Genomic DNA, 16,583 nt, shown 5'->3' on the forward strand with positions numbered 1-16,583 from the left:
ACTGGCATATTTGATGCTGGGGAACTCAAAGAGCAGAGATGAATCATTCTCTTGCTCTTTCTGGCTGAAAATGCTTGTGAGCACTTGTCTTTTCACTCTGCTGAGCTCTGCCATCACTGGGATAGAGACATTCATGGAGTCACCTTCACCCACCCATATTGTGAACTGCCATTCATGTGTACCTGACATGCTCTTCAGCATCCCTCATAATGGTCAAGTGAGGAATATGCTGGATCATGAGGTTACAGACTGCAGTGGTGTGTTATAGTTCACTACAGGATTCTGAACTGTTGTGGTGAAGTCCATTTTCATACGCAAGATGTAGTCTGAAGCAATTGACATTGATGGTAGAGACTTCACCTTTCCATCACATGGCTAACCAGGAATTTCTTCCTTCCTTACTGCCCGCCACTGGTGTTGTTGTTGATAATCAACGTATTTGTCATGGTACGATATTCTCTGTTTGGGGGACTATAATAATAATAATAATCTTTATTGTCCAGAATAGGCTTACATTAACACTGCACTGAAAGGGCAGCATGGTGGCTCGGTGGTTAGCACTGCTGCCTCACGGCGCTGAGGACCCAGGATCGATCCCGGCTCTGGGTCACTGTCCATGTGGAGTTTGCGCATTCTCCCAGTGTTTGCGGGGGTTCTTCCCCCACAACCCAAAGCTGTGCAGAGTAGGTGGATTGGCCATGCTAAATTGCCCCTTTGGAAAAATGAATTAGGTACTCTAAATGTATAAAAGAAAAACACTGCAATGAAGTTACTGTGAGACTGTACTCCCACCGGAGTTGAATTGCATGTGATTTGCGCTCCCAATTTAGGGCGAGGGATCCCAGAGGGGATCAGAGGGCCCTCCCGGTACTGCAAATCAGCAACCACCCCCCCACATCGCAAGCATCTCCCACCCCCAGATTTTCTGGGTGCCCCCTTTCCCCCAAAGTACCAAGTATATGGGTTATAAGAGCACCCCCCCCCCACGGGACCACTTAAATAGGAATAACCCCCTTAATTAGACGAACCCCCAACAGGGACCCCCTAACCACAGGAAGCCCTCTACAGGGACCCCCTAGATTTCCTAACTGAAGGAACCCCCCACAAGGACCCCCTAACTAGAGGGACCTCCCCAGAGGTTCCCTAAAAAGGGAGACCACATCAAAGAGTTAAGTGCTGTCAATATCCAGTTCAACAGTTCATAATCACTCAAGCGTGAAGGGGCATGATTGGAACGCACCTAACTCTCTTTGATATGAACATAGAACATACAGTGCAGAAGGAGGCCATTTGGCCCATCGAGTCTGCACCGACTCACTTAAGCTCTCACTTCCATTCTATCCCCGCAACCCAATAACCACTCTTAACCTTTTTGGTCACTGAGGGTAATTTATCATGGCCAATCCACCTAATCTGCATGTCTTTGGACTGTGGGAGTAAACCGGAGCAACCTGAGGAAACCCACGTAGACACGGGGAGAACGTGTAGACTTCACACAGACAGTGACCCAGCGGTGAATCGAACCTGGGACCCTGGCGCTGTGAAGCCACAGTGCTATCCACTTGTGCTACCATGCTGCCCATGGCTGATATTTGTAAATATTGTGGTTACAGCACTTAGACTTACTCATCCATGAAAAAGATGAATGAAGTAAGGCTAACAGCTGGTTTGTGGAAGCTGTCAATCGCAGCCCACTACCAGAAATGAATGAATGACCTGCAGCCAATGTATCGGAGGCTTTAAACACAAGTCATAGCTATTCTATTTCCAGGAATGGACATGTGGGGTGCGATTTAATGGAAAGATTTGTAAGTGCGGTAGCAAGCGGGAACTGCTGTGAGCTTCCTGATGCTCGGCCTGACGAAGCCGCTACCACTACAAAACATTAAGTGAACCACTTAACGAGGCCCCACGGGCTTCATGCCACAAATGACTGTCCCGCGAGCTGATTCATCGGGACCGGACTTTCCAGCTCCCTGTAAACAAGGGAGAGCAGCACTTCAACTGCTCCTGCACAGCCAACCCTGCACAGCTCGCAGCCATGCCACCGAGGAAACCAGCCCTACAATTCAGGGATGCCGTGCTGACCTGGCCAGACTGTTGGATGTGGCCAAAATCAGACCGGATGCCCTGTTTCCCATGGCTGTCAGCCACAGGACAGCTGATGCCACCTGGGAGGAATTGGCTGCGGCGGTCAGCTCTGGGAATGTCACCAGGGATACTGGAACCCAGTGCCGGAGAAAGGTCAACGACCTGCCAGCAATACGGCCTGGGATGGGACTGAAACCTGGAAACTCTGGCTCAGAGGAAGCAACTCTACCCACTGCGTCACAAAACCTCTTGTTACACATTGTGGTGGAATACAATTCCATTTTGTTCTGTTGGCCCATATTGCCTCAATGATTTTGAGCTGATAGAGCCGATGTGAATCCATCCCATTTAGCACTGACATACATCACAATGAATGGTGTTCTCAGTGTGAAGATGGAACCTCATCTCCACAAGGATTGTGTGCTGGCTTAAGCAGGCTATTGACTTTTAACCATGAGCATAGAACTAGAGGACAATGTGCTGCATTGACAAGACCAAGTGACTTTAGCAGACTTTCCTGCCAACCCTACACAATAATGTGTTATGTTGATTAAATCCTTAAAAACAAGCAGAATAGAAATCTGGTTAAGGTCAAGAATGAAGGGAATAAGCATGAGTCACAATACTGAAGACCAGAACATGATGCACAGTACAACAATGTATCTGCGTGACTTAATCAATGGAAACATCACCTGTGGATCCATAGTTAATACAATAGCTGTAATATGGTTATTCTATAATTGCATTGCATTAACTTTGGAAGTCAGGAAATAATTTTGACCATAAAAATTAAAGGAAAAAACAGTGAATGCTGGAGATCTGAAATAAAAACAGAAAGTGCTGGAAAGCTCAACAGGTCTGGCAGCTGAGGAGAGAGAAACAGAGTTACTGTTACGAGTCCAATATGACTCTCTTTTTGGAACTTTTGAGCAGCCTTCCTTCAAGAGATTGAGTAAGTTCGGTTGAATTCATGATGCTGAAATGGTGACACATACAGGTTTAATGCAATTAATAACTTTCCCTTGTTTTACGCTGTTTAGTAACACTATTTTTCTGTAAAATTTACCATTACCGTTTCCCTGTGACAGTGATGCAATGAACTGAGAGACTATTTACGTTACCTGTTTCACAAATCGGACTCTGGAGCCCTCACAGGACATAGCCCATCAATTTATATTTTTCAGCTGCTTGGTGGTGTATATAACATGTTCATTAAAGGTTGCTATATTGTATATGCTCACCGTTATAATAGAGTTAAAACGGCCATATACTTACAGAATAAGTCACATGCAAGATCTTAGGGGAACAAATTGTGACATTGAGAAGGTACACTTGTGAACTTTGTCAAATGTGGAATAAGATCCTGGAGTTTTCAGGACATGAAAAATTAAAGAGAAGAGCTTGGTGCTCTTCTGTGTATCGGATTTCAGAAATAGCAATCTTACTCATAGCCAATATATTGAGAAGACGCAATACAGAAATCAAATGAAATTTTAAAGGACAACCTTGGAGAATAGGCTATTTTAGCCTTGACAGTGATCAATGAATGCATCCCGAAAAAGCTTCTCATGTTAAAATGTTTCTGAACTGCCTAAATTTGCTGAAAAGATTTTAATACTGTTTCATAACATTTGCCTAGTTTTCAGCATAACAGACATAAACCGACTAGAGAAAGTAACGAATTTGTTTATATAATTTCCGTACCTATTATTTGATCTTGGCATGTGGATTCAGAGATGGCTTCCTTCACGTTATCTGGATTTACATTTATTTTTTCAGGGGCACTCATAATCTGCAGCAATCACAGTTGCATTGAAACATTTTAGATGAATAAATAACAAAAATATGAACATTAATGAACTAACTACAAAACACTCAATTTTTGTTCTGAATCAAACATTCAGCCAACTATAGTAACTTCTTAACCTTATAACATTTAGCGATATATTTTGGGTGAGTCATTATTTTTTCTTAACTCAGCATACAATGCAGCAAATTACAATTACATTGAAGAGAAGAGTCTGCTTCTGAATTGGCAGTCGTTTCTTCAATATTTTATATAGGTTGTAAATGTTTTTTTTTTGCACTCACTGATATAACAAGGACTCAGACTGCAAATTTAAGTATGTCACCGAAAAGGTCATTCAAACTTTTTTCTATGGTGATTAAACATATTCTGAACATAATTAGGTGACCCACTAGTCAAGTAAGTAAAGAGCCCAAGCCTGAATACCAGCCCTGGCAGCTATCAATGCTCCATTTCATATTTTTCAATCAATGGAAGCTTCCAACGAAACTAGTTTATTAACTGGGCTAGTTCTTCAGCAGTTGAAACAGTGCACTTTATATTACAGAGTATGTTTGGCAACCATGGGGAAATATACCTGTGCAGTAATTCAAAGCCCTCTACACACATTGACAGCGTTGTGGATATGAACAGTTCAGCAATGTTAATTGATCTGAAATTAGTTTTGTACAGGCAGAGTAGCACCCAACCCTGTGCAGGGTTGGTGTATCCAACACTAAGAATGGCAGGTCAATTGAATTACAGAATTGTTTTGTGCAACATTGTTAAGAGTTTTTATCAGGTATTGGTCTCAGACTGATGTGTGTAGACTGTTACATGCAGCCGACCTATGTTATGCTGCTGGCTGCATCTTACACTTCAAGTAACAACCATGCCACGTCAGCTTCATGCAATGACCATTTCCAACTAGACAAAGTCTAAACATCTCTCGACATTCAATGGCATTGCTGTTGGTGAATCAACCACCATTAGCTCCCTGGGGGCAATAACACTTAACTGAACTAGTCAAGTAAAGGTGACAACTAAAGCAAGGACAGATGCTGGGTAGTTTGCAGCAAGAAGCTCACCTCTTGACTTCCCCCAAGACCATTATCTATAAAGTCAGGAGTGTGATGGAATAATTTTCACTTGCCTGGATGAGCGCTGTTCTAACAATACTGAAGTTCATCGTGATCCAGAACAGAGCATCCCATCTTTCCTGTCTTTTCACCAATTTAGTTGAGAAAAACAGCCTCGTCACTTTGGTCCATCTTCCACTACTCAGCATATTATAGCATCATTACCCTCTAAAGGACAATTAGGGGTCGGTCATGAATGCTGGATATTGCAGTGACACAAACATGTGGTAAATGCATAATGTGTGCGCTCAGCCTTCAGCCATTAGGCTGGACTTACTTGGGAATGGGTTTATCCTCAACCACAAGAAAGGTTGGTTCCAAATCAACCAACTTGAAATAACACTGCTCCGCAGCAATAGCATGTTGGAGGTGGTCTAACTAAACCAAGACTGGAGGTCCTTGCAGTCCCAGCTGCACCAGAACTCAGTAGTGGACACTGCTGAGACTCCAAGGAGGCCCACGCAGATTAAAGGTGGACACTAGACCGAGGTACATTCCAGGTTTCTTGGACATAGATATACATGGGGGGGACTGACTTTGGAGGCCAGGAGGGGAAGCACAAAGTGGGATACAATCTTGAGGGCGTTTCCATAATGTATAGAGCATTCCATGAAGGAGGTGCCACCCCATCCTTCCCGTCTTTTCACCAACTTAGTTGAAAAAAACAGCCTCAACTGTTTCTCTGGGCAGGTAATTCCATAGGGAATTCCAATGTTCTCGCCATTACTGACTGCCCCGCCATCTGATTTGCCACACCTGTGCCTCAGTGTCTCACCGATAATAAGGGGGAGCTGCTCTTATGAGCTCTCTCAGCACTCCCAGTGAACACACAAGCATGTCAGCGCACAGACCTGCTCTTCGCTTTGGAGATATCGACCTGACCTGGCGTGTCGATGCCATTGATGCGAGACAGGACATCCTGTTCCCTGGGTCTGAGTAGCGGGGTCACCAATACCACCTGGGAGACAGTCGCAGCGGGGTCACCAATACCACCTGGGAGACAGTTGCAGCGGGGTCACCAATACCACCTGGGAGACAGTCACAGCGGGGTCACCAATACCACCTGGGAGACAGTCACAGCGGGGTCACCAATACCACCTGGGAGACAGTCACAGCGGGGTCACCAATACCACCTGGGAGACAGTCGCAGCGGGGTCACCAATACCACCTGGGAGACAGTCACAGCGGGGTCACCAATACCACCTGGGAGGCAGTCACAGCGGGGTCACCAATACCACCTGGGAGACAGTCGCAGCGGGGTCACCAATACCACCTGGGAGACAGTCACAGCGGGGTCACCAATACCACCTGGGAGACAATCACAGTGGTTGTCAGTAAGGGCAGCATGACAAGAAGGACATCCAATGTCAAATGACGTCCGAGCTGTCTCTTCTGGCATCAGCCATGGTCACAATGAATGGCGGAGCAGGCTCAAAGGGCTAAATGGCCTCCTCCTGTTTTTGTCTTCTATAAGCAGGATTCTCCTGCCCCCCCCCACCCCCACCCACTGCAAGAACGCCACGGGCGACATGCCGACAATGAAAAAAATCCATTGACCTTGAGCGGGATTCTCTGAGCGCTGGGCGAACGTGTCTGGAAATTTCCGCCCTCTGTTTCTATTGTTGCGCCTGCCACCCCTCAAATTCCGAACCCCTGTCCACCCCCCCAGAAATTACTGACTGAAACTTTGCACCGTCCCCACATCCAATTTTCGTGCTTGTTCCTCAGCACCCCATGGCACTCACCAGCAACCACAACCACGCTGCCCGCTTGCTACAGACACCCGGATCCATCCAGCACCCAGCTCACGAAGGAAAAGACAGCGCATAATAAGCGGGAAAGGACCGAGACAGAGGGCGGAGGACCAGAGATCCAAGTCCTCACCCCCTATGAGGAACAGGCCCTGGTGATTGCAGGATTGTCTGAGGAGATAGCAGTCACCAACAGCAAGGTTGGCCTGCCCAGCAGAGGTGAGGAACCACCGCCGCTTCACCCAGATGGCATGTCTCAAGTGAGATGTTCATATCAGACTAAATGATCCTTCCCTCTCACTGACCACATGTTCATTCTCTTGCAGGATCTCCATCTGATGGGGCCAGGCCATCCGCAGTCAATCTCCCCCCCCCCCCCCCCCCCCACCGGTCCCCCGTCCCCCCCATGTCACTCTCAGCGATCACCTCAGAGGAAAGACCACCATCGAGGCGTAACAGTTATCACCCTCACCTTCCATCAGTACAGAAACACACATCTTGGTGGGTGATATTATTGGGCAGGCTTTTGGGGCACAATCTGGTGAGCACCTCACAGTTGCTGATGCATATCCGGTGGAGGTAGAACAGGAGACAACAGTAGGAGGTCTGACGGATCCCAGGACTCTACTGAGTCCCAGTCAGATGCCGAGCCTTTGGACAAGGCTACCCCAGAGCTGATGCAGATGCTGAGACATGGCTTTGAGATTAAAAAGAGATGTCAGCTGATTGGAGGAATCCCGAAGCCTACGGGCATAGGAGATGATACCAACACTGCTCGGGTGGCGATTGCAGTGGAAAGCCTGCAGGACGAGGTCTGCATCTTGGTCTGTGACAGCCATGGATGAGGGCCTCAACATCATGCCCCAGTTGTTGAGGGGCAAGTGGACATTGCAAGGGCACTGTCCAGTATGGCCTAGTCATTGAGGAGCATCGCTGAGGGTATCAACACCATGGTACAGCCAACAGGGAGCCAGCAGTGCCAGAACACTCAGAAGCCACTGGAGCTCACTCCAGCTGTTCCACCTTACCATGGGGACCCCAGGATTCTCGGGGCACTGTCAGGCTGGAGGAAGCACTGGAAGTCAACGCAGGCCTTGTACCAAGGAGACAAGAGCTGTCTCCAGTCCTTCTGAATCACCTCCTCCTGACATCAGTGCATCTCAAGGGCACTGGGTAGAACCAGGTGGCTCGAGGACACCAGTAAGTCGGACGGGGCTCCAGAGCGTCGAGAAGATGTACACCAAGGGCATCAAAGGGCGTTAAAAGCAGCAGGCAGCCTTCACCTCTGATATGCATCCTGGGGTCACACCTAGATATAGCACTAGACCATGTAAGATCAAGAAGATTGAGGAGCATTAAGTGGGCATTGGGAGGAGGAGATCCCTATGTCTAGCTAGCGGAAATGGAAATGTCCAATGATCCCTATTAAAACATGCTACGCCTTAACAGCAGGCCTGCCCGCATCCCCACCCCCATTACCCTCTGCTCCACTCATCCCACCCTACCCCCAGTCCAGGGGAAATCCCCAACCTAGAATACTTCAGCACCCCGACCAAGCTCAACCCCCTGAGAGTGCCTGCTATGCCGGGCACGGGGGAAGCAGTTTCAGTACCCTTGAACTGCATGTTCGAAAATGGCAATGGCTACTTACCTCAACAGTTTCCCTCAGCAGCCATTGTACCTGCTTCACGGTTTTAAAAGGAGTACTAAACAACGCCTGTATGATTTCTCGCTGGGGAGCCAATATTCAACTTAAATCTCGCTGATGAGATTGAAATAAATGCAAATGAGCGTAAATGATATTCTCGTCATCTTTGGGCGAGATCCGGAACTCGTCATCGGGAGCATGCCTGTTAGATAGAAAACTGATTCGCAGCTGGCGTGAATCTCGATGTTGGCCTTTCCCGCTATTTAACCAGCACGCCCAGATCCGCGTTGGGCGCAACATGGTTGTTAGATCTTGCCCGTGTAACATGGGCCACAACAGCCTGAGAATTCCAGGTTTCTCCCAAATTCACAGCACCATTACAGCAGGCAAGATTTCCTCAACTGCCTGTTAAGCCCAAATAGGCTGACATTATTTGATATGTTTCTCTATCAGTAGACAGGTTAATCTAAAAGCAGAAACAGTCTCTGGTCGTTGCTGTGCGTCTTATTGGTCTGAAGCAGCCAGGGAACAGACATTTTCTATAACACTGCTCAGTGATCTCATGAACAAGGACAATGAAATGTGCCTCACTCTCTCAATTCAAGAAGTCACTGGAGATGAGATCCTACAAAAATGTCAGTTCCCAGGATGTCACAGGCCAAGCACAAAGCACAAGGAAAAGAGAGACTTGAGAAACACAAAAATGTAGAAATTTGCCTTTATATGTACATATACAAAATAAAGTATGGATTATCTGTCATAAACTATTAATAACCAATGATTGTACAGTAAAAGTCTAATAACCTTTGTTATACTATTAAGAAACTCCAAAGCATGCTGTCTGTTAACCAATAATAAATATTATTTGGTCATGGTGTTTAATTGCCCAACTGTCCTTTGCATGCCATTTCTAATTAGGAGCAAATAGGGCAAGAAAACTTATGTAATGATCTGAATCAATTTATAACGCTATAAAGATAATTTTCTGGTTACGACAATTTTGATTAGCAATCTTTTTCCCCCCAAAAAACTAGATTTGCTTTTATGGCAATTTTATTCAATCTTTTGGGAAAAAATCATGAATTATTTTGAAAATCTTGCAATTCTCTATCCTGATTATAGCTGAACATATATAAGGCTGAGTATTATAAAGATCTTTCAAGATGCAAAGTGTCATTCTTTCATGATAAAATGTTATACAAAGCTCATTTTACCGTGTAGATGCATGAGACAGAGTCAGGCAGAATGGATTTTGCAAGATGAAGGAGACAAGCTGACACAGGTCAGAATGAATTATAAGATATCCTTAACTGTTTCCATTTACATAATTCAAATGTGTCTCAGCACTTTTCACATTATAATATTCAGCTGATGCAGTAAAGTGCACCCAAATTATCCATCAAATATGTAAGTTTTGGATTTTTATGCAAACAAAAATGGAAAAACCAAAAAATTCTCACCGCAAGCAATAAGATTTTTTTTTAAAAAGCTAAAAATTACAAGCAACATGTATGTCTGAAGTGCTTGTTTACAGAAGCTATACTTTAGTCTGTCAACCTCATATTAAATGAACCGTAGCTGAATATAATGACTCTGATAAGGGGTTATACTTCGCTATCAAAGTTCTAGATCACAAGGATTGAATTTCCTGCATGTTGCATATTTCCCGACTTCCAATTCACTCTCCTCACAATGACAGCACAAGGTCAGTTTTAGATACGCTTATATGTCCAAGTACTATTAAAGCAATAATGCAAAAGACGTCTATATTAGACATCAAACTAATCAAGGTGGAAAGTCTAAACCAAAGCTTTCTTGAAAACATTTGTTTTTAAGAGTTTAAAATTGAATGTCAATAAAAATAGGGTCAGAATTTCCATAGCTGAAAAATTAGTAGTTGAACTGAATCTTTTAAAAACGTACGTGTGCATCAGGTGACAAGCTTTACCTAAAAAAAATTACAGAAAGCTTTCAACTATGTAACAATATGTTGCAATTATACTGAAATCATTTTTCTCCTCATTCTTCTTAGGTTTACTCGTTTCATAGATCATCCCTTGACTCAGAGGGCAAGGTAATCCTCGGCAGGGTTTGTGGAACTGGAGGAGATAGCTCAGAAATTACAGAATAAGTTGGTCAAAATATATCAGTGGACAAACCAACAGAATGTGACATTTAATGCAGACAAGTGAAAAGCAGAGTGCAAAGGAAGAAAATACAGTTGAAGATCTGGCACCTATGAATGGTGTTGGGTCATCACTAGTTTCAGGGGTTTGAATTATAAATAAAGACTGGAGAAACATTTGTGGTGTGGAAAGATATATTCATGAGGTGAAATATAAAATGAATGATGGTTAAGGAAATGAAGAAGTTAAATTTGTAATAGTAAATAACTGAACTAAATTTAAAGGGTAAAATGCAAGACTGATGTATATAATTTTTTCACAAAAAAAGATGATCAATGAATCGGATGGATTTCCAGGAAGAGTAGAGAGGTCAAAATTCCTGGAATCTTTTAAACAACAATTGAATATTGAAATGGAGGGACCTCAGCCTTCAGGGTCTTTCTGGATAGATAATTTAAGATGAACTAAATGGGTTTTCTTACCCATATTTATCATGTGATCAGTGCACCATTATACATATCGGGTTTCCCTCATAGCTTTCATTCCATCTGCTAGGGCAGAGTCTCACCACCACTTGCTTTTTCTCGAAGATACAACAGGTAAATTTGAGCAATATTTTCCTCTTTTTCAAAATGATGGCAGAAATGTCAATTTATTAGCATAATTTGCAGTCTGTTGGCAAATTGCAAAAGTGTATGATTTTGAAACATTTGACCCTGGGAATATGAATTTTGTGAGCATTATTTTTTTAAAAATCAAATATTCCTGCAAGGCAGACCCTATTACCATTCTCAGGCAGCAAATAAACACCTATTCAGCTTAAGTATAATTTTGGGAAATTGTGTGGCTTTCTTGACCCGGGAAGATGTCCGAAGGACAGAATCTTCATTCCAGGGGAGCAGGTGTGGGATAGAGTTTGCCATTCCCAGCTGCAGATTGGAGGTTGTCACAAGGGCTGCTAGCTGCCAAGGTGGGTGGTTTAAAAGGTTCAGCTCAGTTCTTTGGGACTTCATCCGAGTTATTTGCTTATGTTTTAGACCCTCTATCTCTCATCCCCATACCCCAACCCATTCTCCATACCCCCGATGCCAACTCATGCCAACCTATGCTGCACACAACCACCACCCTTTGTTCTGACACCCTCCATGCCAACTCATCCATAAGCACCACGGGCAGATGTCAGGAACCATTTTGAGATTAAATAAAATAATGTTCTAAATGCACATATTTCGCTATATATGAAAAAACATTCCCATTCACAAAAGACCATTCAATACATCAATATATTTAAATCCTTCAAGTAATTAATCCCTTATCAAAACAAACAGTATACTCATAACCCCAAAGGCATCCGATCATTTAATAACCTTTTTGAGCTACCAAGCAGAAGGTGAACTTTCAACCCCTACTGTGATAATGAAAGTAACCAAGCATTTGTAATGCTATAATGATAGTATTTAGTGTTATATTAACAGACAACCATGGAAACTGCTGAATTTGTTTATTTGAACTCTCTCAGACACATGCAGGTTGTTTGTTTTCAATTTTTTTAAAGGACTGGCCATTTAAATAGCTTGGCCGTTCTACATGACACGGTGGCAAAGTAGTTAGTGCTGCTGCCTCACAGCGCCAGGGATCAGGGTTCAATTCCGACCTTGGTAACTGTCTGTGGAATTTGAACATTCAACCCGGCTCTATGTGGGTTTCCTCCGGTGGGTCCGGTTTCCACCCACAGTCCAAAGATGTGCGACTTAGGTGGCTTGGCCATGCTAAATTGCCCCTGAGTGTCCAATGGTTAGGTGGGGTTACAGGGATAGTGCAGGGGAGTGGGCCTAGGTAGAGTGTTCTTTTGGAGGGTTGGTAGGTACAGACTCGATGGGCCAAATGGCCTCTTTCTGCACCATAGAGATTCTATGATTCTACATATCTGCCCTTCAAAAGTATTTACAACTAAAGATGTATAATTCCTACATTGTATGATAAGACCCTTGATGCAGTGAAAATTAGGCTTTTTTGAATTCAGCACCGAGTAATATTTGTGGCTCAATTAAATTTGAAAACAGCGAAATTTCTTACCTCAACATGTACATACTATTAATCCCTATAATAAAGCATTAAGGATAGATTCATGGTGGAGAATGGTGGCCCTATATATGTCACAGAAGCAACAATTGTGACAATTTGTTACAAACATTCAATGACACCTATTCAGTAGATCTGGAAGAAATTCTACAAGAGGCAAGCTTAAAAGAGTTTATTATCATCATTGCTTAGAATTAGAGGGAAAGTAGATTTTAAAGATATATTCATATAGTACCGTGCTCACCTAATAAATAGAAACAAGAATATATCCAGATTTAAGGAGTAAAAATACTGGGACACAAATTGCATTATGCATGCCACAATGGGAAAGAAATCAACTGCAATGATGAGTTTACATGCACAAAATCACCCTGTCTCAAAATCAGTGTCCTTATCTTTAAGATAACTGAATTGTACATTAATGAGAGGATTGTATTGAACCATTGGCATATTCCAAGATCATCCACCCATACCGAGGCACACAGAGCAGAGGGGCTGTGGCATGGGGGGGGGGGGGGGGGGTCCAATTCCTCTCTTTCAGAGAATTCCGCTAATTTGCAAGGATCACTGGAACCTGACCATAGTACCAAATGTTACCATTCCCCATTGAAACAGGCATAGATGCACTCACCACAAATGTTTACAGTGATGTTGAGGAGAAGGCACAAGTGTGAGGTGTCAACAATATTAATGAAGGGATAGCATTGAGATAGCTAATGAGGGTATAGCTGGTTCACACTGTTGGCCCATTGTACTGCACAGCCAATCTGATTATACATCTCCCAATGGGCCCATTCAAAAACCTCAGAGCAGCAGTAAACCGGCATAAGAATCAGTTCCCAATTTTACCAACAGCTTATAAATTCACTTTTATGTTTTTGCTCAACCTAGCAATTGAAGAAAACATGGCCCATGTGAATTTCTAAATAGTTAACACTTGGTTTTAGCTTGTGATAGCTCGCACTACTGAAAAATGATTAATGTTTAAGTAGCACAATGCACACAAATTCACACCCCTGTGACTTGGGTTTAACCTGTGACAATATGTTGCCAAAAACTACAAGAACGTGATAATATAAATGCTGAATTTTACCTTTTGGTTCCCTTGGTTCTCATAATTTAAACCTTGCCAATTAGATGGTTTCCCTAGAGAAGGATCATGCAGCTGCCACAGTTCAACGTAACTTTCATGCGGATTTGAATCACCTTCACCCTCAGAATCAATTAGCAACTCCTTCTGCAATTAAGGGATATTCATGATGATAAGATGAGAACAGAGAATAAGACTAACGGTAATACCTAAAGAGAAGTACAGTTTTTACAGCTATTATTGAGATGCTGCAGAAATGCCATGAAGGGATATTTAAAGAATTGTATCCATTTTGGTATCAGCCTTATAGTTGGTGAAAGGTAATTGTACAATGAAAAATGAAATCGGCATTTATATCGAGAAAAGCATATTTCATAATATAAGGGATAAGGCCTAATTTGTCAGCGGGAGTATTCAGTCCATTAAAATTAACATATGATAGTGAATCGACAATTTACATGTCATTTAAAAAAAACCTGGGCTCTCCACGTGATAAATTATAGAAATAGGGAGAGAAAAGGAAACTTTTTTCATTTAAAATATACTTAATTTTATTTTTATTGCCTCTGAGGGTTATATGAACTGATGCAGTGTTGTAACATACTGCGAGGCACCTAAAATAAGCAACATGATTGAATGGTTTCATAAAGGAATACTGGTATTAAGGCAAAATTGCATGAAAATTGCAAGATTCTAGCAAGGTTCAATGCTTAATTGAAAGCCATTGGCCCTGAATTTCCCCTTAACTTATTTTTTAAAAATCCTTTTCTGGTCCCCCGTTTGAACAGCTGAATGCCACTGATTTGCCAGACTAACAGGTCTGGTGTCACAGAAGCACTTATCCCAGTTATATATCCCAATTTGGGAATGGGTCTGTGGCCTTCTCAGGCAGCTGGATGGCATAGGAAGTAGGGTAAGGGGAGAGAGTGTAGTCTTCTCCTACTTATGCAGGATTCTCTCCATAAAGTTACAGGGTCATTATGCCATTAGAGCAAGGTATTTCTTTCCAAATGCTTCAATTATTATGTGTTTTCTCAAGTGTTGATCAGAAGTATGCTTAATTTAATTACAGTTTAGTAAATTTATCTTGACCTTAATTGCTCTGGCAAAGGTTATTTACAGCTCTTTTCCTTTTCCTGGAATAAGAGATTGAAAGAGTTCAAACTTACATGAATTTCATTTTGAATCTCTGTGGCTGGCTTCATTTTGTAATTCTTCCCGAGGTTTGCCTGAACACAGATAGAGTTGCTAGGAAATACGGAGCCATGGGAGTTGCCCTTAGACATGTTCCTGCAGGAAACATGATTTGATCCATTTTCTTTCTGATGAGCAGCCTTCTTATCAACTCTGCAGGTAAAAGTGATTCCACTGATGAATTGCACCATCCTTCTTCAATCAGTCAATTGCTCATTCTACTTTAATGTTGAAAGTAACCCTGTTGTATCTTTCTGTCTCCAGACCTTTGAATGATAAATGTTTCTGACTTAGCCTTGATATAATCTGCCTGTTGCAATTTGTGTTAAAAAATATTCATAACTGCTTTTGTATGAAAATGTTCCTGTTGTGGATTCCAGTGAATACATTGACACACATTCATTGTCCATGCTAACACCATATTTACAAATTCACACACAGCATGTTTCAATTTTTTTCTATGCATATATATTTATATGTATATATATATATATATAAAATAAAGTATGTACAATAAAATATTAACATGTGAAACTGCCTGGAAGAAAATATGGCCAGGATTTTCTTTGAGTCAGGATGGCTTGGGACCCCTCCAAAAATGATACATCGAGAATACATAATTAGGCTTGGCTGAGAGCACTGATATTCATTACTCCTAAGAGACAACAAAGCCTCAGGGAAAACATTGCTTGATTGGCAGCTCTCGCATGCTCATCTCTGCCACCTTGTGCACAATATTTAATCACAAAAGGCCAAGAGGTTTTAAGTGCCTGTCTTTCCATTATTGATACTTTAAAGGATCTAGACATTTTTACTGAGATTTAGTGAAAGGACATCTTTAACATAGTGGAAAGTAATGAAAGAATGATTTGTTTAAGGCTTTTTTTAATATTAGCTATGTTCATTATAGGGTTCATTAGTTGTATTAGATTGATGTACCATAGCTTGGCATTGGATATATGAGGGGCCATGGGGAGATGGTAAACAGTAGAGGGCCATACCTAGGCATGGAGAGTATGAGACACCATGGGATTGGGTGGGTAGCATGAACTGGCATGGATGGTGGGGGGGGGGGGGGGGGGGGGGGGGGGGGAGTGGTCTCATAGGTGAGGGCCGGAGGGCAAAGTCTGACAGCATTGAGGCGGAGCTTTTAAACAGCTTGGCTCCGCACCCTGTGGTTGCCTTCATCCTTTTCCCGGAGTTGGTTAGCCCACCTCCAGGCAATGAATTTTTCACTTTTGTGGGCACATTTTCATCAGGTGGGGAGGTGGGGAGGGGGGGAGGGGGGGGCAAGTCAAGAATTTTCCTGATTTCCTCTACCACTTACTTCATGTTGAATGTCCCAGATTTTGCTGTAATGAGAAATTTAAAAATGCGTGGGATTTCTCCCCCTGCTCCCGTGGAGTGTTTTGCAGCTGCAGCGTTGCCCCGCCTTTGCCCGGGGTTTCCCCGTTGTTTGCACCTTCCGCCACTGGGGAACCCGGGGGGAGGGGGTTTGCTGTCAGCAGGACTGAAAATCCCACCTGTGGAAACAGCCAGAAAATCCCACTTTTGTCTGCCATTAGTTAGACTTCTCTTTGCACAGTTATGCTTTTAAAGTTATTGCGTGCCAAGTTGGTCAATGTGTAAGTTGATAACAATATAATGAGGGAAACCAGGCATCCGGACCCGAGTGA

At 43.0% G+C, this 16,583-nt stretch overlaps 1 protein-coding gene across 13 annotated transcripts in view; it reads right to left on the minus strand.

The window, feature by feature from the left end:
• Nucleotides 1–16,583, minus strand: part of nckap5l (NCK-associated protein 5-like) — an 837,372-nt gene that overhangs the window by 104,051 nt on the left and 716,738 nt on the right. For all 13 annotated transcript variants that reach the window (XM_038789861.1, XM_038789862.1, XM_038789866.1 and 10 more), the window contains 3 exons: nucleotides 14,883–15,060; nucleotides 13,717–13,860; nucleotides 3,796–3,883 (listed from right to left, as the gene is read on the minus strand). In XM_038789861.1, the coding sequence (XP_038645789.1) occupies nucleotides 3,796–3,883; nucleotides 13,717–13,860; nucleotides 14,883–15,060 (410 nt within the window). The remainder of the gene's footprint in view (nucleotides 1–3,795; nucleotides 3,884–13,716; nucleotides 13,861–14,882; nucleotides 15,061–16,583) is intronic.

The sequence above is a fragment of the Scyliorhinus canicula genome, chromosome 2 (assembly GCF_902713615.1).
Source record: "Scyliorhinus canicula chromosome 2, sScyCan1.1, whole genome shotgun sequence".
NCBI classification, from domain to species: domain Eukaryota; kingdom Metazoa; phylum Chordata; class Chondrichthyes; order Carcharhiniformes; family Scyliorhinidae; genus Scyliorhinus; species Scyliorhinus canicula.